The 24,049-nt window shown below is 29.3% G+C and overlaps 3 protein-coding genes across 4 annotated transcripts in view; 2 read left to right on the top strand and 1 right to left on the bottom strand.

The window, feature by feature from the left end:
- Positions 1 to 2,308: 2,308 nt before the first annotated feature.
- On the top strand, positions 2,309 to 10,627 carry LOC123295071 (ER degradation-enhancing alpha-mannosidase-like protein 3). The gene is made up of 6 exons (XM_044876284.1): positions 2,309 to 2,630; positions 2,699 to 2,845; positions 5,065 to 5,217; positions 5,284 to 5,437; positions 5,593 to 6,768; positions 7,943 to 10,627. The coding sequence occupies exons 1-6, from the start codon at positions 2,506 to 2,508 to the stop codon at positions 9,320 to 9,322; spliced, it is 3,135 nt and encodes a 1,044-aa protein (XP_044732219.1). The 5' UTR covers positions 2,309 to 2,505; the 3' UTR covers positions 9,323 to 10,627.
- A 2,745-nt stretch (positions 10,628 to 13,372) lies between these two features.
- Positions 13,373 to 14,531, top strand: LOC123296818 (venom peptide SjAPI-2). Its single transcript, XM_044878481.1, has 3 exons — positions 13,373 to 13,511; positions 14,274 to 14,420; positions 14,481 to 14,531. The coding sequence occupies exons 1-3, from the start codon at positions 13,439 to 13,441 to the stop codon at positions 14,507 to 14,509; spliced, it is 249 nt and encodes an 82-aa protein (XP_044734416.1). The 5' UTR covers positions 13,373 to 13,438; the 3' UTR covers positions 14,510 to 14,531.
- A 3,211-nt stretch (positions 14,532 to 17,742) lies between these two features.
- LOC123296817 (carnitine O-palmitoyltransferase 1, liver isoform) overlaps positions 17,743 to 24,049 on the bottom strand; it is a 44,625-nt gene continuing 38,318 nt past the window's right edge. Inside the window, exons 8-10 of one of the 2 annotated variants that reach the window (XM_044878479.1) lie at positions 23,847 to 23,912; positions 20,490 to 21,234; positions 17,743 to 17,849 (exon numbers count right to left, since the gene is read on the bottom strand). In XM_044878479.1, the coding sequence (XP_044734414.1) occupies positions 17,757 to 17,849; positions 20,490 to 21,234; positions 23,847 to 23,912 (904 nt within the window). In that variant the 3' untranslated portion in view covers positions 17,743 to 17,756. Of the gene's footprint in view, positions 17,850 to 20,489; positions 21,235 to 23,547; positions 23,611 to 23,846; positions 23,913 to 24,049 lie in introns of both variants that reach the window. The other variant, XM_044878480.1, reaches the window with a different exon arrangement.

The following is a 24,049-nucleotide window of genomic DNA, read 5'->3' as shown; positions in this document are numbered from 1 at the left end:
TCCATTAAATGCCCAAACTTGAAACTTAAATTTAACAAGTTCTGCTTGAGATTTCATTAAAAAATGTTTTCATTTTATGTTATTATGGATAAGAAGTACTTTTCTCACTCAGTATGCTTGGGAGAAATAGTTCATTACCGCATGAGGATGTAATGAATTCATTACTGTATTTGTATCTTAATGAATTAATAATCATACTCCAAATTACTGTCAAAATGTAAACTAATAACAAGTGAAAACAAACAATTGACTGAGTTAATTGTTGAAATACCATGTATAATCAGTGTTGATTTCTTTATCACATTACATATACCAACATGTGACACATACATAACTGATAATCAAGTATAGTACATATTATAAAATTTCCGCCCTAATTGTCGCCTTCACGGGTAAACAGTGATGTTTACGAAAAAATGTTTCAGACAAAAGTTGTTTAATTTTTAATAAGGAACATTTTTTACATTTAAACTTTTGTTCTATCTCTAACGGTTTACAAGATGGGTCCTACGGACCCAAGACCCAATTGACCTATGATGCTCATTTACGAACTTGACCTCACTTTTTACGTCCTGAGTACGCTGTAAAAATTTCAGCTCGATATCTTTTTTCGTTTTTGAGTTATCGTGTCCACAGACGGATACACAATTCGAATAATACAATCTTATAAGTGACGTATATGTTTGAAATAAACAATGTTGTTGCTATGCAAATAATTGGTACTATGTGTTATATATAACATAGCAATTATGTTCTGAACTAATTTGCGCTGTCACGGGTAAACAATAATCTTTACAAAAAAATGTTTCAAACAAAAGTTGTTTATTTTTTTGTAAGGAACATTTTTTACATTTAAACTTTTATTCTATCTCTAACGGTTTACAAGATGGGTACTACGGACCCATGACCCAATTGACCCATATTGCTCATTTACGAACTTGACCTCACTTTTTACGTCCTTAGCACGCTGTAAAAATTTCAACTTGATATCTCTTTTCGTTTTTGAGTAATCGTGACCACAGACGGACGGACGGACGGACGGACGGCCGGACAACCGGAAATGGATTAATTAGGTGATTTTATGAACACCTATACCAATTTTTTTTTTGTAGCATCAATATTTTTAGGCGTTACAAACTTGGGACTAAACTTATAATACTATGTATATTTCATATATACATGGTATAACAAGTTACTATAGTCACTTTTTTAGTTTTCTATTTTTATACCATGTATATGAAATATACGAAGGTATATTAAGTTAAGTCCCAAGATCTTAACGCTTAGAAATAGTGATACCATGAACAAAATTTTGGTATAGGTGTTCATAAAATCACCTAATTAGTCCATTTCCGGTTGTCTGTCTGTCATCGCAATTACTCAATAACAAAAAGAGATATCAAGCTGAAATTTTTGTAGCGTGCTCAGGACGTAAAAAGTGAGGTCTAGTTCGTAAATGAGCAACATAGGTCAGTTGGGTCATCTTCTAAACCGTTAGAGATAGAACAAAAGTTTAAATGTAAAATATTTTTTTCTTAAAAAAAAATAAACAAATTTTGTTTGAAACATTTTTTCGCAAACATCACTGTTTTCCAGTAAGCGAGCGCAAATTGTACAGTATGTATGTTATAGCTATACCAGTTATATATGTGTGACATGAATGTATGCGTAATGTGCTAGAGTAATCAACACTGTCTATACATGGTATTTCAACAATTAACTCAGTCAATTGTTTGTTTTCACTTGTTCTCAGTAAGTCATGACAAATTTTAAATAATAAGTATCGTTTATTTTCACATTTTGGAAGCGTAGATTAAGTTTTGTACGATATACGATACGTATGATAACTAATAAAATATAATGATATTTCGTGTCCTCGTAGGGATCTTCTCTTTAATTAAAAATATGCAAATGTAAATATGGGAAAACTATAATGCGTTTAACTAATTTATAAACATTGTTTATTGAATAATAGATTTTTATTTTTAAATATTAAAGTTTTATCTAGAATGCAACGAGAATCATTTGTTTAGCCTTAACACGGGGCCCATAACACTCCTGTTTACAAAATTTTATACAGTTTTTCTTTTCAAATTCATAAATCAAAATCTCAAACTACCTGAAAAAAACCATAGAATTTCGTAAAGTACATTTTTATCTCTACAGTAGTTGTAATTCTAAATGTTACCAGTTGTGTATATTTCACTGAGTATGATATCTGTCAATATGTCATTGGTTGTTTTGTATTTGGTTATATGTGCTGGCAATATTAAAAATTTTTTATTGTAAAAAGTTAACAATACATTCCCATATATGAGTTATAAACGGTTTTAAAAATATCTTTATAGATGTGGAATTAATAAAGAAAGCTTTTGTAATAGATTAAGAACACGAATGCTTTTGTCCTTGTATTTTTTTATGTTTTATCTCGATAGATGATAAGAAACAAAATTGACAGACGTTTGTCTATCATCACATCAAATAATTTATGAATTAAATTTAAAAATGGAGTGGTTATTACCCTCCAAGCATTTTATTTTAATTGGAATTTTAATAATACTATTACTTAACTATGAAACTTCTGCAACGGAAACGTCGCCTATGTCCAAAAAAGAACGAGAAGCTTTAAGGTATGTAAATTTCAATTTTACTGCAGTGAAAAACCATATGTTATTGTTTATATCAAATTGATTATTAGGGAGGAATCCCGTGACATGTTCTACCATGCATATCGAGCGTATATGGAAAATGCATATCCTGCCGATGAACTGATGCCGTTAAGTTGTCAGGGTCGATATCGAGGTCTACAACCGTCTAGAGGAGATATGGATGATATTTTAGGAAAGTAAGTTGGTTTTTATGAAAGTTATTTCGATTATTTTTTAGTTATAAATAGATTAATTCATTCTTCAAAAGTTTATAAATATTTATTTGTTATAATTTAAGACGTAATAGTCATTTTATCATCTAGATTTTCGGTGAAATTTGCAAAGAATTAATTACGTACTTCTAGGTGGCACCATATGTTACAATAATGTTATTGTAAACTGTTAAAGAGTGTATTCGTTGTGTGCGTAGTCATGGTAGGGACAATAAAATCGATGCTAGCGCTTAAAGTGAAAAATTTTGGCGATAAACGAGGCTGTTATGACTAATTTACAATTCTTTACATGTTAATCTTATAGAAAATGTCAAATTAAAATTATTGAAAAACACTAATTAATTAAACTTATTGCATTGAAAATTGTGAAAATAAGAAATCAAATTGCACAAATGTTATTTTTCAAATGTGAATTATCATAATTATTTATTTAAATTTGTGAGACAATAATATTTAATTTTCAATGTAAGTCATAAATGCAATCCATACAATTATGTATGCATCCATACAATTCTAAAATTAAAGTAGTGTATCGTTACCATGGAAACGCCTCCAAAAAAACTCACGCACGGTGCGAATAACTGAATAATCTATTATAAAAGGGAATATAATTTGAGAGATTTAACAGATTATAGTTCCGGAAAATCAAACAATTCAATTGTATTGATAATTTTGATAAAAAATCATCGCTCTTTTGTGAACACATTAGAAGCAGAATCCTGGTTTGTAAGTTGTAACTCAAATACCAAATAGTCGCCGGATCGACTGAACCTATTATAGTTTATTAAGATTTATGCAAATTGGTTCAATTAAATGCAATTTTACTTTTAATTATTTAAAATGGTTTGTTTTTTCGTAAAAATATATCAATTTTCCATTACTGTAAAGGCGTTTCTTTAAGGGATCATCCATTAATTACGCCTCACGTTAAGGGAGGAAAACGTCTACGAAATGGGCAAAGAGTAGGGAGGAGTCAATAGCTTTGTGACGTCACATGTTATAAATTAAAATATAAATACAAAATTTAAATGTCAAAACAAAAACAAAAAGTAATCTATAAAAACCAAGTTTTTATTATACTCCCTTTCTAAATTCTCCCGTACTATACATTTTTTTTAACGAAAATTTGTTAGATCATGTTTATCGTCACTACGAATTGACGTCCGGTCAAAAATTTAATTTGAAAGTCATTAAATATTATATTTTGGACAATCTTCACCAAACAAATTGTCAATTGACAGATACTGGACGTAGACTAAATGTTTTTAGACTTTGTTCTAGACCAAATTATCTTTTCTAGGTCCTTTCTAGGTTGATAATCCCAGTTGAGATCTTGATGCTCGGTATTTGAAAAATATATTGTGACACAAATAAATTCCTATTTAATACGGGAATTCCTACTTATACTACAGAGGACGGTATAAGGTCGAACTTCAATAAAATATTGTTTCCCCCTACATATGTCTCATCTGATAACCAGATGAGACAAATTTTTTATGAAATTATATTGATTTATAATCACGTCTATTGGTTAAGGCGTAACCAATTCGTTTCCCACCGTCACAACAAAAATTAAATTTAATTAATGGTTGTGATGGGCTAGTTCAGTGCATGGTATATCTATGAAGGAGGTGTAATCAGCCTCTCAAAATAATTGAGATGCTGATAAATGAAATTATCATATGGTATCCTAAGACGTAAATGTGTTTCTCGTGGGCAGCCAATCTAAACCCAAACACGCCTCTGATACCTTATCTATCGAAAAGTGTTCATGGTTATTTTCGGAATGGTTTTTTACAAGCAATCTTATACCATTATTTTCGTAATTAAATTATTTTTCTTCTAATAACAACTTTGATTGGTTAACAGATCGGTGTAGATCTGTTCATACCGTGTTAACAGGTAAGTCATTATAGGTTGCTACACTGACCTGTTAATCAATCGAAATTCTTACCAGAAAAAGGATAATTTAATTACGAAAATGATGGACTTGCCTGCAAAAGAACCATTCACGGGAAAAATTGATTAAAATTAATTTAATTAAATCGATAAATTTTATAAAAAAATATGTCTCAGCTGGCTGAAGATCGACCTTATACCGTCTCTTATACTATTACTTTTAACTAGAGTTCGTTCGCTCATGAAAATTAATATAACGAATTAATAACCAAAATTGTTTACAGTTTTTCTTTAACTCTCATCGATACATTGGACACGTTAGTGATACTTGGAGATTTAGAAGAATTTGAACATGGTGTGAAATTAATAATACGAGATGTATCCTTTGATACGGATGTTGTTGTTTCAGTATTTGAAACAAATATTCGAGTTTTAGGGTAAATATTATTTCATATTGCTTAAATTATGGTTCATTACTTTATAATATTCAATACTTTTTATAGGGGATTATTATCCGGGCATATTCTTGCCGAATATTTAAAAGAAACTGCTGGAATTTTGAAATGGTATCAAAATGAGCTGTTGGATATGGCAAAAGATCTAGGATATCGACTTTTACCAGCTTTTAATACAACTACAGGAATTCCTTATGCGAAAGTATGTAATAAAATTTTCTAGTTTTTTTATCTTTATTTATGTATAATTTACAGAGTGATATTTTTTAAATACTCTACTGGGTATACAGAGTGTCCCGTGACTCGAAGAGTATAAATCAAGTTTTGTTACCAATTGAATTTTTATTTTTCATATAGGTAAATTTAAAACATGGTTTAAAAATGAACCGTTTAGTATCTCATCGTGAAACTTGTACTGCTTGTGCTGGAACAATGATCCTAGAAATGGCTGCATTATCTCGATTAACTGGTGAACCAATATTCGAAGAAAAGTCTCATCGTGCTATGGATGAATTATGGAAAATGCGTCATCGTAGTTCCGATTTAATGGGAACAGTTTTGAATGTACATTCTGGTGATTGGATTCGACGTGATTCTGGAGTTGGAGCTGGTATTGATTCTTATTACGAGTATTGTTTGAAAGCATATATACTTCTTGGAGATGATCGATATTTAAGACGATTTAATAAACATTATGATGCAGTTATGAAGTATATCAGCCAAGGGCCAATGTTATTAGATGTACACATGCATAGACCTCATACAAATTCGAGAAACTTTATGGATGCATTACTTGCATTTTGGCCAGGATTACAAGTTTTAAAAGGTGATATTAAACCAGCTGTAGAAACACATGAGATGCTGTATCAAGTTATGCAATTACACAATTTCATTCCTGAAGCATTTACTACTGATTTCCAAGTACATTGGGGCCAACATCCTCTACGTCCTGAATTTTTAGAATCTACTTATTTCCTACATCGTGCCACAAATGATCCATATTATTTAGAAGTAGGTCGTAAAGTACTTAAGAGTTTACAAAAATATGCAAGAGTGCCTTGTGGATACGCTGCCGTAAATGATGTCCGGACTGGTTTACATGAGGATCGTATGGATTCGTTTGTTTTAGCTGAAACTTTTAAATATCTTTTCTTACTATTTAGTGACGAAAATGAATTAATACTAGACTTAAATGATTTTATTTTTACAACTGAAGCTCATTTACTGCCTTTAAGTTTAGCAAAGCCTACAAATTATACAATTTCTTCGTTGAATTTTGATACGACCGAAGATGATGAATCGAATTTTGCACGAGTTTGTCCAGCCACAATACATTTGTTACCAGAAACATTACGAAAACCATTACGAAATATGGTTGATGATATTTGTCCAAAGAAAAAATATAATCGAAGATTAACTGCAGCCGAATTTCAAGTTACGGATCCTAAACATTTAAGTATTGTCAAAGACATGGGTATTAATATTTTATCGTTGAGCGATGGAAGAATACAGTTATTACACTCTTTTTCAAGCGTAAGTTAATTTAACTCTGTTATGTCAGTTTTTCGCTAACTATTACTTATGTGCTTAATTCCGGGACCAGGGCTCCACATTCTGGAAACCTATTAGAGCTAGGTTTATTTTAACCACAAATTTGAAAAATATGACCCAAATTTAATAGGATTACATACTTGGTTTATCAAAATTGGATAAAATTTGGATGTGATAGAGCAAAATTAAATTTTTTGGATTCTGATGACGTCATAAAGTTAAAAAATTTAATTTTTTGGATAACACAGGCAAATTTGATCCGATCTTAGTGGAATTTTTTTTAAACCCACTAATTTTGGGTCATTCTTTTTAGCTGGTATGTTAGTTTTTCGCTAACTATTACTTATGTGCATGATTCCGGGACCAAGACACATTCTTGAAACCTATTAGAGCTAGATTAATTTTGATCACAAATTTGAAAAATATAACCCAAATTTAGTAGGATTACATACTTGGTTTATCAAAATTGGATAAATTTTGGATGTGATCGAGCAAAATTAAATTTTTTTGATTTTGATGACGTCATAAAGTTTAAAAATTCTATTTTTTTTATAACACAGACAAATTTGATCCGATCTAATTAGAATTTTTTTTGAAACCCACTAATTTTGGGTCATTCTTTTCAGCTGTTATGTCAGTTTTTCGCTAGCTATCACTTATATGCTTAATTCCGGGACCAATACTCCACATTCTTGAAATCTATTAGAGCTAGGTTAATTTTGATCACAAATTTGAAAAGTATGACCCAAATTTAGTAGGATTGCATACTTGGTTTATCAAAATTGGATAAAATTTGGATATGATAGAGCAAAATTAAATTTTTTGAATTCTGATTACGTCATAAAGTTAAAAAATTCGATTTTTTTGTTAACACAGGGAAATTTGATCCGATCTTATTAGAATTTTTTTTGAAACTCACCAATTTTGGATCATTCTTTTCTGCTGTTATGTCAGTTTTTCGCTAGATATCACTTATATGCTCAATTCTGGGACCAGGACTCCACATTCTTGAAATCTATTCGATCTAGATTAATTTTGAACACAAATTTGAAAAGTATGACCCAAATTTAGTAGGAGTACATGCTTGGTTTTGTGGATGATCCATGTATTTTCCAAAAATGATCTAAAAATATTAATTAAATCATTTTTCAAACAGGCAAGATCTATTTCGGATGCAGAAGATGGTATGATATTTATGCAAGAAATGTTACAATTGTCTCGTGCACAAGCTGATCAACCTGAAGCATCACCTCAAGGTGTACATTTTAAATTTGGAGATTTCAAAGTGGTACTAAGTGCAGGCCCAAGTCATTTTGGTCCCGAATTACGTGGACAACAACAAGTCGTTGGACAAGTTGTATTAGCTCAACCATTCCGTGCTTGTGACTCACTAAATGATTCAATAGAAGTTAAAAATAAAATTGTTGTAATGGAACGTGGTGATTGTATGTTTGTGAACAAAGCTCGACGTATTCAAAAAGCTGGTGCCATCGCTGGAATTGTTGTGGATAATGTTCCCGGATCATCAGCAGCAACATCACCATTTTTTGCGATGTCAGGAGATGGTGTCAATGATGTGAAAATTCCAGTTGTGTTTTTATTTACAGATGATGCAGTTAAACTTCGATTAGCTATGACAGCTGATCCCACATTAGAAGTTACCATCGGTGAACTAACTTCAGTTAGTAATGAAGGCAGCAAGACTGAGGATACAGTTTTACAAAAAATTAAAGTTGCCGTCGATGAAATAAATACGATTCGTAATAAAATGAAAACTACAATCGATGTATCTATTGATAATTTTCGTGCTGTGTTTTTATATCGAATGAAAACAATTAAAATTCAATATAAATCAGAAAAATCGATTACAGATATAACAAAATACGATGACGACGATTCAATTCCAGTTAATCCAAAATGGTTATTAATACGTGATTTTATTTTAGAAACATTATTTCAAGATAACGAGAAAATTTTTTACATCACACCAAGTATGCTGAGTTTATGTTATAAAGAATACAGTGGTGCTTCCGATGTTTTAGAAAGTGAACTAAAAACACAAATTATTTGGCTTTTAACTCAATTACAAAAACACTTAAATAAAAATCCAAATATGCCGTTGCGTAACACAAAAACTAGCAAAAATGGTGAATTAGGTGATATTAAAAATGTTGAAGAAAATATATTAAAACAATTTACACAATTATCAGAGAAAGTGAATTCATTACTAGAAGAAATGATTGGTAAAATTGAAACGAAAACCGAAGGTTATATTGAAGGAGGGAGTACAACCGATAAAAGTGGTGTTATGAAATCATTAAATGATGATATCGTTATTGATGTATCACATTTACCAAAAGAAATTATTGAAAAAATTGAAAATTTAAAACATAAAATGAGTAATATAGGCAAAGAAACAACATTAACTTATCAAATTAATAGAAATATTGTACCAAACAAAGATACCGATAATATAGAAAATGAAAAAGAAGATGAAATTGTTTTAGCGAACAGAAAGATTAACGATGAATTGTGATTGTAAACTCTTATTAGTTTATTTTTATTGAAATCATCCATGAAATCGAGTTCCATACTCAAAATAATTGTACACTCCATCCAAACAGGTATAACAAAGTTTTAGGGACGTCTTAAGCTAATTTATTAGTTCACAATTATATGGATACGTTATAAATATATAAAAATTTCTTGGTCCATGAAATGTACATATTGTCCCGGTTAAATAAAAATGTATATTATATATATTTTAAGTCCAAAATGATTGATTATCTTTTTTTTTTGTTGCAAATTTTTTAAGTTATTCATACTAGAAATATGAGAAACAAAGATACCTGTGATAAATGTTAGGCAATCAAATTGTCTAGACAAGTCACAAATTATTTAGTATATATATAAATATCACACATATCTGTTTAGATTCACTGGGTGTTTATTTTAGGGCGTTAAAAACTTTGTATTCTAGAAACAAGAGTGTTTTGTAATTATGGCAAACCCATTGAGTTTATATAAAAATGTTTTTAAACAAAGCTGTTTATTTTTCCAAAAAAGCACATTTTCTTCTGTCTTTGCTTTTTTCTTGTATTTCTTAGAAGATGGATTAATTTATAGAAACATTTCAAAAATTCCTATTTTAAAATTAATTTCTCTTAAAAGAGATAAAACTTTAACAAAATCTCGACTAAGCACCATAATATAAAATAATGTCGTTCCTAATTCATAGAAAATATTAGAGTTCGTTCGTTCAAACCACCAAGTGGTACCGAGCAAGAGAGAGTGTATGATGTATAAGTATGTGTGCTCGTATCTACACTCTCTCTTTTTTAGTGCCCCTTTGTTTTGAACAAACTCTAACATACTTCTATTACCTTTTTTTTTTTAATAGGATTAAGTTTTATAACGTTTTAAAATGAACACCCAGTATATTCAATTTATATAAATAGAAAAACAAAACTGTATGAAAATTTTAAAACTAAATTGTACTTTTATTAGTTTCAATATAAAAAAAAATTAATAGCGTCTTCCTGTATATTAGTCTGATTTAAATATTTGTGTCAAAAGCGTTGTGCAAATTGTAAATACCTTTTCTAGCATTCGAAAAAAATATTTTTTCCTTTTATTTACATAAATATTTATAGGGGTGGGCAGTTCAACTATTATTGAGATTACTTACGTTATAGCTCTTATAATTTTACAATAACAACTAAAAATTTTTACCGAAATACACCAGGATTAATCTGCTTACACATAAAAATTGATTCGCAATTCTTCGAAGTTTGAATTTCATTTAAATTAACTCAGCAAAGCTATTTTAAGTAAATTAAAAATTGAGACAAAGTAATTTTTGTTTTGTTTACATACAATTTAGGTTTAAAATTTTTACTTTTAGATTTTTGAAATACAAAAAACACAAATAATATTGTAAATAAAAAAGAGACTTAATGAAGATTATATTAAAAAAAAAGATATATAAGAAAGTGTAAAAATAATAATGTCAGATTCTAAAATTATTATTTACATTTTAATATTGAATTTGTCCAGAAAGGCGTAGAAGTCTAAAGCTTTCTTTCTAGACAATTACTATTAAAATATTTTTCTACCAATTAATATTTGTTATAAAATTTTTATCTTACAAGTCTAGGGTCTGAATATATGTTGGCAAAGATATTTTAGCCTTGAGAACAAGAGAGAAACATTTTCCTAGCACGCATACAGTTCCTCACTTTTTTTGAAAATAAGAAGGGACTTTAAATGCAGCCTATCTAAATTTTTGTTCTTGATCAAATCAATTTCCAAGATTTGTTCTGATCATAGACCTGTTATTGTATATATAAATATAATTATAAAAAATTAGACCAATTGTCAAAAAATTTAACATTTACTATTAATTAAGAAATATTTAACCATCAGAATCTAATCTTAAAGCGACATTTAAAAATCTAACAAACTCCTTGAAAATAAATATATTTGATGCGATTCCAAGGACTGAATGAATTTGTAAAGAGTGTGTTTTCGAGATATAATGAATCTTGTTAGTTTCGTTTCTTACCTTTTCCGCTGAATGTTGTCTTGACTTCTTTCAGCGTAGATTTAAATGAAGTATACTTGCGAAAAATTCAATTGCAACACTTTGATGTACATCAGATATATTTGGTGGCATTAAAACACATATTAAAATATGTATTTTACAACTACCAAATATATCTGATACATACCTGATTGTGTTGCAATTTTGTTGTCCTCAAGATACGTAGTTTTCTAAATATTACTCCCATCTTCAGGCTATAAAATTGTTTATGGCAACCAATCTATTTATCAAATTTGAAGAAATATCTTTTTCCTATTTATAACATACAGGATGTTTTCGTCGTGTAACGGCAGCACTACACATTATAAAGGGATTGGAACTGCAACAAGTTTTGCAGCCCTTCTATCGAAAATAATTCGAACTTTAATTAATGCGTAATAAAAACGATATCAGTGTTGACCTCTGGTGTTTGCATTCAACATAATTTTTCGCACTTGTACCGTTGCACCAAATGATTTTAAATATTTACCACCAAACGTGAAGCTCAAAAATTTTAATAACCCCTTCGTTTGATTTCTTTTTTTTGTTTAAAATGATATTTAAAAATTTTATATTTTTGGACAATTGGACTATATCCAAGATTATCACGATAGAAAATATTTGAACATAAATTGTTGATCCATTATGGAAACATATCTTTAATGAATCAATGTTAAAAGCTTTCTATATTATTCTTATGTTTTCGAAACGTAAAAGTGGTGTTAACATCTATATTTTTTATAGTAAATGTAAAAACGAAAGCGAACACCTTTAAAAGCACCAATCGAACCAACACCATTTTTAAGTTTCTTGTAAAACAATTTGTATAAAACATGTTAACGTTATAATTTTTAACTAAACAAATATTTGTAAATATTATATAATAATGCATTTGTAATAGAAATGAAAATCTTATAATCTTTTTGTATTTACGGTTAAATACGGGATAAATTATGTAATTAATATTGTTTTTAAAGAAGAAAAAAACAATCTATATTGTTATTTTTATTTCAATTAAATAAATTACAATTTTTTCAATATTTTGTTAGTTTTATTTTTTAACTATCTATACTTAATCGCCACTTCACTGGGAAAATCAAACTTTTGTTCATTATGTTAGGACATAAAGTCAATAAAAACATAAAACTGTTTTTTCGAGTAAGAAAACAGCATTTTATTATGTCAAAATGTATTCAGTCACTATTTTTCATTAAATTAATTCTGCGAGTTATCCCCCCTCCCCACTTTAAACATTTTGTAGAGGCTTGATATTAAGATTAAGGTAAGTAAGCATCTCTTTATTGACTCCTTATTTAAAGTGAAATTTGCAAAATTTAAAACACCCCTGCTTTTACCTTGCAGATCTTCCAAAATGAACCGAATTTTCTTGGACCATACCTAAGAACACTCTTCATTAAATTACCTTTCAGAAAAAAAACAATCAAAATCAGTTCATTCGTTTAGGTGTTACGATGCCACAGACACACACACATAGTGGTCAAACTTTTAACATTCCTCTTTTTTTGGTTCGAGAGTTAAAAACACTCCCTTGAATGTGCCATGAACTCAAAATGTGCTTTTTTTTATTGCTTTCCTAAAACTTTTATTTGTAGTTGTTTTGTATCTGCAAAGATATCCAGCTATTTTTTCTAGTCAATAATTTGGAATCACGGTAGCTTCATTTAAGAAATCGAGCAGTGTATTTTCTTACAACCATTTTGGGATCCCTTATCCTTAATCCTGTTCGAATCCTTATCCTTTTGGGAATAATTATCCCCAAAGTGATGATTATATAAAGCAAAACATGTAAATTCGCAATTAAAAATATTAATGGTATATTCATAACTAAAAATTTATGCGAAATCCAATAAAAATAAATCATGACAATAAAATGGATAAAATTAAAATGGATAAACGGATAAAAACGGATTTAACTATTTTTTTATTTATCACGACAAATTTTACATATAAAATAAAAATCAACTTACCTATGTTTAGGTATCAATTAACAATTTTCCAGTAAAATTGCATGTTCTAATTATAATTGAATAAAAAACAATATATTAAACAATGAATTTTAATCAATATTTATCCGTATTAATTTTAATCATACTATCTGTTAATTTGGTTACAATATTCTGTGGTAAGTGAAAATTAATAATTTTATTTTCAATTATTAACTACCCAAACGAGGATCCAGAGGAGGGGTGATATAGACAAATGCGGTGTATGTTTTTTTAATAAGAAGGTGATCGAGTGATGGATCATTTGAAAAGGTTTTTATTTGAAAGAGCAGAAAGTAGTTTGTTTTAGTAGTTTCCTCGTAGTTCCTAGTAGGGGAGGGAGGCGTAGTAATTAAAAAGTGAAATAAATTTTTTTCAGGATTTACTAAGCATAGTATAGCTATTAATGAATTGGATCTGCAGGTTAATTAAGTTCAATAATTACTGATCAGAATCAAATGTTAGACGATACGAAGGTCACCGATTCATTTAGTCTCCCATACTCGTACCTGGTAACAGATAGAGAAAAAATAATATTGCTACGTTCTTTATTCCCTCTTTTTTTATTTATACCTACATTGTACATGTCATAAAAGCACAACATGTCAATGAATTTCTTGTAAAGTAATAAAAAACTTGCTTGAAAAATTATTCCAAAAATTTTACTTTTGTTACTTCAAAAAGAATAACGTTGCAATACATCATAAAAGCAACAACTACGATCACCTAAAATTTCGCACATCGCATTAGGAACTACCCTTATTTTAGGTATTCAGAAGGGCAGACTGCGTATACCACCGATTCATTTTTTTCTGTTAAAAACACCCAATCTATAATGGCAAATCTTGATGGATCAGATATTAAATACTTAAAATTATTTAACTAATAACTTGTTTTCCTAGATGATTGTCCTTCTGGTGAAGTGTATCTTACTTGTGGCACAGCTTGCCCTAAGACTTGTGACAATTACAGGGAAGATATAATATGTACTAAGCAATGTGTTGTAGGGTGCTTTTGTAGAGATGGGCAAGTACGACGCAAATATGACAGTAAGTTATCTTTACGAGAAGTGTTATTCTATAGATATTAAAATTTTTCTTTTTTTTAAGATCAATGTGTAGATCCTCAAGAATGTTAAAGTTTCATGGAGTGACTGGACAATATTTTTAGTTTACACCGTTATATCAAAGTAAAAAATATAAATACTGTTTAAAAATGTTGTATTTAAGTGTAAAAAATATTTAAAATACATTATAATTTTGAGATATTTAAACGCAGTTTTTTGGCGCTCTCTGTTGATGACGTATAAGTACAACTGTCAAATTTTGACAGTTCAATGTATAATTTACACTTTAAAAAAATAAACTTACAACATAAAATTTACACACATTATTATTAAGTTTTCTAATAAAAAGCCGTAGAATAATATAATTTAATGAAATACCAAATAAAATGTAAGTAATTAATATCATACAGGATGTCAACAGATTTGACAAGCCCGTACTATGATATCACGTCCGTATAAAAATTTGAATTTCCGTTTTAGAAATTTTTAAATGCCCTCACTGAATTTGTACTTTTATTAATTAATTTTAAGTAATTAAAAAGATATTAATTACTAAAATAATGGTTTAGTTGAAATGTCCAGTCATTTAAGTTACGGAAGAAAAATATTTGAACCAAATTTAAATTTTATGAATATTCCCCATTATATTATAATATAAATTTCTTTTATGCTTTTATATCGGGTGTATCAGAATAAATAGTCAATATTCAAGGGACTAATAGGGTACGTTCAAACCTTAATAATACACTGTAGATGGAATAAAAAAATGTAAAACTTATTATCACAATTTAATGTTATTTTATTTGCAACAGAAGTCATTATAATTTGTTACAAATTGTCTCCAGTTTAAAATAAATAACAATTTCATTTTTTTAATTTTTAATAATATTATTATAAAATTCTAATAAGTGTCCCTTTTTCAAATACACATTTATGTTGAGTGATAATATGCATAAAAATTTGTTTTATTTGTAAATGTTTACTAAATTTATTTAATAATAATACCTAATTGTCACTCAAAATACGTTCAAAAAAAAGGACATTTTACATAGTTGATATACATTTTAGATGATAATTATAAGAAGAGCACCATCATTTGTAAGATAATGGCCAATATCTCACTATATCTTAAAAAAAATACCATTTAAAGTAGTAGTCAATTCTCTATTTTAAAAAAACACCTTTTTTTTTACTAAATGCAATTTATAATGCGAGATTAAATATTTCACAATTTCAAAAGTTATGTATTTATTTTTTGACAATCTATCATTGATGTTGTGACTGTGTTTTAAACAAAAGTTGTTTATTTTTTTATATGGAATAATTTTTTACTTTTAAACTTTTGTTCTATCTATTACGGTTTGAAAGATGAAGATCTATGTTGCTCATTTACGAACTCAAATTCACTTTTTACGTCCTGAGAATGCTATAAAAAGATCAGCTCGATATCTCTTTTCGATTTTGTGTTATCATGATGACGGACGGACAGATGAAAATGAACTAATTAGAGGATTTTATGAACACCTATATCAAAATTTTGTTTGTAGCATCAATATTTCTAGGCGTTACGAGCTTGGGACTAAACTTAATATACTGTGATATATTTCATATATAGGGTATACAAATTTCACCATTTACGGGGTGTGTTGTTCCTTACATAATTTCCAAGTGTTTACAAACCACTGTTTATTTGAAATTCAAATTTAAATCTTACTGGAACACTCGTTAAACTCGACCCAGACCAACTAGTTGTTCCAACTAGCCCTAACTTAAATTACAATACTTCGTTGACATATACATCTAATATTAAATTTAAGACTATAACTGATCAAATTTCTTTGTTCTTGGCACAATATTTATTTTTTTATAATTAATAATCAATACTAGTCATTATTTTTACATTATTAGTAGATAAGACTCCGTTGGAACATCTTAAAATATTTTTCGTAAAATTAATTATAATTGTGTACATTATTGCACGTTAACAAAAAATGTGAACGTTAATTATAAGAATCTTCGGTATCTGTCTCAGTTTCGGCTGAAACGGAAACTGAAAATTTTTTATTCAGAGTATCGTTCTATTTTTATTTCAGCCTAAACTCAAAGTCAACAAAAAATCATCCTAATATACAAACTAAGCTGTTTTGAAATTGTGAAAATTGTTTTAAAACTTGATAGTGAATTGACTTTTATTGCATTGTTAGGTTGCATAATAACAACGTATAAAAATTATTGCAAATCATAAACTTTAAATACATGATTACACACACACTCACACAGTGGTAAATAGTGGAAAATGCGATCTGTCCAAGGCAACATTTACCAGGGAACTAATTTTGAAAATTCTCAAGAATTTAAAACTAAGTAAAAATCTAAAAATAAAATAATATTGATTTTTGATAAAATTATTTTTCTTGAACTCTTTCTGGAATACGATGAATTGGTAACAGTTTCGAATTCGTATTGAGGAATAATAAACCAAGGAACACCACTGTGATTACATCTACATTTTACCAAATAATTTAATTTTAAATGATCATTGAGAAATAAAAAGAAAGTTTTTAGTAGCAACAGTTCAGGGGTGGATTTATACGTAGGCAAAGTAGGCCTGTGCCTACGGCGGCAAAAGATTCGTTTCAATTATTAAAAATTTTTTTGTTTAATAAAAATGTAAAAATGTCAATTCAATTTTAGTCAATTTTGCGTGAAACAATCATTTGAAAACGTCGTCACTTCACTTAAACTATATCTAGTCACTATGTTCGCGAATGTCACTATCCTAGAAGTTTTAGAACGTTTCTCAGAAATACTATAACCTAACCTTACATCTTGTTTTGGTCAACTGTACCATGTCAGAGACTGTACTGAAGTATTTGAATCGTTTAAAATGAATGACGGTAGACAACGACTAAGCGGGTATCAGTACTCTAAATTAAGAAAAGAGAAAGAAGAGAAATTGAATATTTTTCAATTTCCAAATAAATAAAAACGATCTTTGTTTATAAAAAAAGGCGGCACTTTGATGCCTGCCTATGGGCGGCAAATTCGTAAATCCGCCCCTGCGACAGTTAAACAAACAATAATTGAACATAAAAAATCACCATACACTTGAAAAAAAAACCCTAAATTATGCTTTGCAATATTTTTTTAAAAAATATTTCTAATAAAACATAAAAATTTTATAACACTTAACGAACAAACAAATAAATTCCATCAATTTGGAAATATTTACATCGTTAGAAATTATCCTTTTTCTTCCTACTTCCTATTTTTTGTATTTTTATAAACTTTCACTGTATTTATTTACAGTTTTTGTGATTTATTTAGTACCTTGCGATCGTTTGTGATCTAAAAATAGCGTTTTCATATCAGCTAATGCTTTTTCAATGTTTTTAGCGAATCGATGACAATCCTGTAAATTTAAAAAAATATATATATTTAAATAACATAATACTTAACAAGAAAGTGGAAATTATTTTGATGACAAGTGTATTTTTAACCCGTCAGCACTCGTGTTATGAGCATTTTGCTCACGCTTGATTTAAATATCAGATTTTTTCAACCTATCTACAGTTTAAAAAACAATTTTTTTTAAAGTCCTTCAAAAATTGTAAGAATTTCTCTCATCACGAGAGTAAAAGTGTAAGCAAAAAAATATTAAATTCGGAAATTGTCGAGGCTGATTGTATACTTTCGTTAGTTTAATATAAGTCGTACTTTGCTCTATAGTAGAGTGAAATTACGCCTTCTGTATGGATTAAAAGTTCGAGCAGTGAAACTTTGGGGTTTTTCTTTTCACATCAAAATAAGTATTTTTTTAAATTTTTTACTTTCCCGGAGTGGTGCAACATGTTTAAAAAACAAAATGGCGTCAAAAATGAAATTTTTTTCAGAAATTTTATCATTTTTATTTTATATTCGCAAAAGGAGGCATCGGTGCATATCCAAATTTGGTAGGTTTGTAGTCCATTTTAAGAACTACTCCTCATAATTTTTTGGTGGGGTTTCGTCTCTTCCCCTCCCAGTTATATATATATGTATACATACATATGGTAAAACAGTTCATTTGACTATAACTTGAAAAATATTCGATTGATTTTAATGAAACTAATATCAATAGTAGGTTTTATTACTTACAACTTTCGGTTAAAATTTTAGCGAAATCCGTTAAATAGTTCGGCCAAAATTTCCAATTTAGGGAATTGTTTAAAATGGCTGCCATTTTATGCCATTTTGTCCTACGAGGTTAAATTTTTTTTTAAATTGTAGCATTTTTTATTATCTTTCGATTTTATAATAAGTGGCTTACCCGTAAAATGACTCCTTGATCCATATTTTTGCGAAAAACGGAAAATTTAACACTTTCTGGAAATAATTGTTTGGGGGGTGTATGGACTGGCTTTGGGGGGTGTTTTTTGCTTTGGCATGAGAAAACTATTTTTAAAAGAGGTCTATTTGGTTTAAAGCAAAATTTTTAAGTTTTAACCCCCGCGCTGTAAGGGGGAAGGGGTGTATGGAATAAATGTATCTTAAAAGATTTTAAAAAGAGGTCAAAATAGTTTAAAATGCTAAAGTAACCCAAAATTTTAGATGCTTTTATTAATATAGCACTTTTTACAACATCCACCACTTCCCCTCCCGCTTTCATATTTTTTGCAAATTCAAAATTTTTATGACGTATGAAGGGGTTTTGGGGGCGCTGATCTCGAACTTTTGGCCCAAATAAGTACACCCCCTAAAAATATTACAATTGTTTTTGATAATCTATTGCAAAATTCGAGATCAGCGACCCCAAAAACACCTTTATACGTCATAAAAATTTTGAATTTGCAAAAAATATGAAAGCGGGAGGGGAAGGGGTGGGTGTTGTAAAAAGTGCTATATTAATAAAAGCATCTAAAATTTTGGGTTACTTTAGCATTTTAAACTATTTTGACCTCTTTTTAAAATTTTTTAAGATACATTTATTCCATACACCCCTTCCCCCTTACAGCGCGGGGGTTAAAACTTAAAAATTTTGCTTTAAACCAAATAGACCTCTTTTAAAAATAGTTTTCTCATGCCAAAGCAAAAAACACCCCCCAAAGCCAGTCCATACACCCCCCAAACAATTATTTCCAGAAAGTGTTAAATTTTCCGTTTTTCGCAAAAATATGGATCAAGGAGTCATTTTACGGGTAAGCCACTTATTATAAAATCGAAAGATAATAAAAAATGCTACAATTTAAAAAAAAATTTAACCTCGTAGGACAAAATGGCATAAAATGGCAGCCATTTTAAACAATTCCCTAAATTGGAAATTTTGGCCGAACTATTTAACGGATTTCGCTAAAATTTTAACCGAAAGTTGTAAGTAATAAAACCTACTATTGATATTAGTTTCATTAAAATCAATCGAATATTTTTCAAGTTATAGTCAAATGAACTGTTTTACCATATGTATGTATACATATATATATAACTGGGAGGGGAAGAGACGAAACCCCACCAAAAAATTATGAGGAGTAGTTCTTAAAATGGACTACAAACCTACCAAATTTGGATATGCACCGATGCCTCCTTTTGCGAATATAAAATAAAAATGATAAAATTTCTGAAAAAAATTTCATTTTTGACGCCATTTTGTTTTTTAAACATGTTGCACCACTCCGGGAAAGTAAAAAATTTAAAAAAATACTTATTTTGATGTGAAAAGAAAAACCCCAAAGTTTCACTGCTCGAACTTTTAATCCATATAACAGCCTTTTTTTGCTTAGATTTACTCCAGTACTAATATTTTCACTCTCAAAGATCATTCAATAATCACGTAATCAAACTATTTTTAATTAACTAGTGCATTAAAATTTAAATTTATATAAAATTATCAGAGGTTATGATTTACAAAGTTAAAGGGACTCAGGTTGTGCTAGAAAATCTCTCATCACGCGACTAAAGTTTACCGAACGATTGACTCGAGTAATGACGGGTTAACTAATGTAATTTTAAGAGATGCTTCAAATTCATAGGAGAGATTTAAGGTTGTTCATACAAAAAATTTACAGTTTAAACTTACTGTTTGTGGCGAGCTAATCTTATTTGAAATATGGAAGAATAAAATATCTTCACCAGCAATAATATACGACACACCATAACCATCATCGGCAACTGGTCCAAAACCACCACCAGCCGATATACAATTTGGATATTTCTTTAAATCCATTTTATCAGTTTGTCCATGTGGCGTTTGTGATGTGGACAATCGCCATGGTTCACTTAATACTTCTTTTAAAAATGGTGAATCAACTTCTAAATATTTGGATACTACATACAAACAAAATAGATGACGATCAATGCCTTTACCGCACATGGCATCTTGATAACCTTTTTGATGTTGTAAACATGCTTTATTTAATAATTCTATACGTTCTTCAGTATTTGAATTTGGATCTTGCATTGCTTTGACCCATTCTGATGATTCAATTGTACATGGACGTACAGTTTCAGTACGTCCTTCTCTAAATAATCGTGTCATTGATGCTTCATATGTTAAACTAAATTTACCAGCGTCACGATAATATGCTAATTGTAATGCCATTTGAATATATGCATCTGGACTGACACGGCATTTTTTCATGAAACCTTTACCGTAAGCAGTGTGCATTAATATTCGTAAATCGATGTCTTTAATTAATGCAGCTGTTTCTTGTAATGATACATTTATAGCTTCTTGACATTCTTCGTTTATTTCCCATTTTAAATGTAATGGTGTTGGTGGAGATAATTGTGGAGCACCGACAGTATGTCCATCTTCAAGATATCTAAATACATTTTTTTAAATATGTTAATTTTTTGTTGAATCCATTCATCATAAAAAATAAAATAATAAAGTTTAGTTGCATTGACATGAATTGTTAATGAAAGAAATTGAAATATACTATCAAATTTAATAATCATAGAACCAGGGGCGTAGCTACCGCCGTATCAATGATGCGGATCCCCCGGGTTGCAGAGGCCCCTAAAGTGTGTAAAAATGAGACAGGAACGGCTCTCAGACTTGTCACTATTGTTTATAGAGGCAGAAATTTTAGAAAAACTGAAATCGTCTTCAGCTATAGATGATTTAATAAATCAATTTGCCGAAAAAAAGGTAAGAAAAGTGTATATTTAATTAGAATTGTTTGGTTAGCTCAATTTCTGGGAGGAAGTGATAACTTATAATCAATAAATCTTTATCCTTCATTTGGATCCCCCAAGTAATTTTGATACAGGACCCCTCCAAGGCGAGCTATACCACTGCATCAAAAATTTGTTACTGGACATAAGGACCGTGCAAAAACGTATCCAATAATATATTGGCATTTGTTTGGAATGGGTTAGTTATATGTAGTGGACCTAGAGTCCAGCAACTTATTTCAAGTGGCACAAATAGTAGGTGAGTCCAAGAGATAATTTGGGGAGTAACTCGAGCGAGTCAGGTTAACAAAGGGGGGAAGATTTACCCCTTCCTAAGTACTTCCACAAAATATAAGCTCTTAATTTAGAGACGCACGCGTATACGATTAAATTAGTATAGGTGAATTAACTTGAGCACGCCAGATTATATTTAAATTGTCATTAAATAAACCCGAAGAACTAGGTCTAATGTGATGTCAGAGCATTATATCTCCCATCAAGCAATTTCTTTTTAAGTTTTTTTAAACGAGATATTTAGGTGTATAGATTAAAATGGTCCACCCTGTACCTGTATATTCATTTTTAAATAAATACTTTTTACGATTGAAAATGATTTTATTACAATAATGATTGTTAGCATAATTGATTAAAAATAAAAATGTGTTATAATTAAAATTAATTCGCAAGTGTTTACAAAAAATGAAAAACGTGCTCTACAAATGCAAAAAATTCCCCAGGCATCTTTTTTTCATCAGTCTTTAATCAAAATAAGTAAATAATTAACAGAGAATGCATTTATGATGTAAAAAAGCATTATCGTTAAAAATGCAACTTTTGTTTTGGTACAGTAAATCTGGCATTTTGACTGGAAAAAATTACAATAGTGACTCTGAGGTTATAGATCGTTAGGGGGGCATGTAAATAACTTAAAAAAAAATTAAGAGAATTTTTCGTTCCCCTGTTTTTGAGAAAATCCAAAAAAAATGGGAAAAAAAAATTTGGAATACGTTTTTCTCGGAATCTATTGATTTAAGGGAAAAGTTTTTCAAATAAAAAATGTAGAAGACACTGTCAGCTACATTTTATGTCATTGGAGCAACGTCATACGAGTTAAATTACAAAAAGTAGGTGGCGTTAAAGTATCAAAAAAAGGGTTTTCCACGGTTTTCATTAAGAAAAAATGATTTTTTTGTAAAAGTGTAAATAAAAAAGTTGTTTGACTCAAAATTAGCTTCAACTTTTATTTAGACAATTTTTTTGTAAAACTTACCGTTTTTGAAATACAGCTTGCTAAAAAATCTGAAAGTTAAGTTTTTTAAAATTTTGAAAAGGAGTACTTGATTTCCTTTTTATTTTCTTGGTTTATTTTAAACATACATTGTTTTACTATAGCTCGGAAACGGTAAGTTTTTCATAAAAATTGTTTAAATAAAAGTTGAAGCTAATTTTGAGTCAAACAACTTTTTCATTTACACTTTTACAAAAACATCATTTTTTCTTAATGAAAATCGTGAATAACCCTTTTTTGATACTTTAACGCCACCTGCTTTTTGTAATTTAACTCGTATGACGTTGCTCCAATGACATAAAATGTAGCTGACAATGTCTTCTACATTTTTTATTTGAAAAACTTTTCCCTTAAACCAATAGATTCCGAGAAAAACGCATTCCAAATTTTTTTTTCCCATTTTTTTGGATTTTCTCAAAAACAGCGGAACGAAAAATTCTCTTAATTTTTTTTAAAGTTATTTACATGCCCCGCTAACGATCTATAACCTCAGAGTCAGTATTGTAATTTTTTCCAGGTCCGGCCTTTTTTTCGTCTATATTGACTGAATCATTTACTCAGGATCACTCACTGATGAAAAAAAATCAAATTGATATTTTACTAATGCAAGCGAAAAATCTAGTAATAGTAAAAATCAAAATAAACTTAAAAAAAGGTAAAAAAAAATTACCGGTCAACATGTTCATCGGCTAAAACATACTCCCATAAATGTCCCATAACGGGAGCATCAGCCCTACGAATAACCATAACCAAATAATTATAATGTTAAATGAATAAAGCAAAAATAAAGTTAAAAAAATAAATAAATACATTAGCGAGTACCGCTACCATACAAATAAATGCCTACAAAGTAGGACCATACACCAACTGCATACCTACAGAAAAAGCTAAGAAAATAAATAGATACAAAAAGTAAAGCAAGAGAATGGAGAAGACGTGAATAAATTGATTGGAATTGTATTGAATTACCGGTTGTGCATTGCTTCTTCCATCATAACCCATTCCCATAAATGGGATGCAACTGCAGCATCGGCCCTAGAATATGATTAGTTTAACAAATTGTCAATGATAAAAATAAAAAAATTAAATGCCTACAAATGTTGTCCACTATTGACAAGGTGATAGCGGGTACAAATAATTTAAAAATAAATGCAATGAACGAATTTTGATGA

This window comes from Chrysoperla carnea, chromosome 3 (assembly GCF_905475395.1).
Source record: "Chrysoperla carnea chromosome 3, inChrCarn1.1, whole genome shotgun sequence".
NCBI lineage: Eukaryota > Metazoa > Arthropoda > Insecta > Neuroptera > Chrysopidae > Chrysoperla > Chrysoperla carnea.
Note: the sequence above shows the minus strand (reverse complement) of the source record. Positions and strands in the feature narration are given on the sequence as shown.

What these genes read in the sequence shown, in the direction of transcription:
- LOC123295071 (XM_044876284.1), top strand. Translation starts at nt 2,506, where the DNA reads ATGGAGTGGTTATTACCCTCCAAGCATTTTATTTTAATTGGAATTTTA. An exon ending in CAGGAATTCCTTATGCGAAA is followed by an intron (nt 5,438 to 5,592) that starts GTATGTAATAAA and finishes TTTTTCATATAG; the next exon opens with GTAAATTTAAAACATGGTTT. An exon ending in TATTACACTCTTTTTCAAGC is followed by an intron (nt 6,769 to 7,942) that starts GTAAGTTAATTT and finishes TTTTTCAAACAG; the next exon opens with GCAAGATCTATTTCGGATGC.
- LOC123296818 (XM_044878481.1), top strand. Translation starts at nt 13,439, where the DNA reads ATGAATTTTAATCAATATTTATCCGTATTAATTTTAATCATACTATCT. An exon ending in TTTGGTTACAATATTCTGTG is followed by an intron (nt 13,512 to 14,273) that starts GTAAGTGAAAAT and finishes TTGTTTTCCTAG; the next exon opens with ATGATTGTCCTTCTGGTGAA. An exon ending in AGTACGACGCAAATATGACA is followed by an intron (nt 14,421 to 14,480) that starts GTAAGTTATCTT and finishes CTTTTTTTTAAG; the next exon opens with ATCAATGTGTAGATCCTCAA.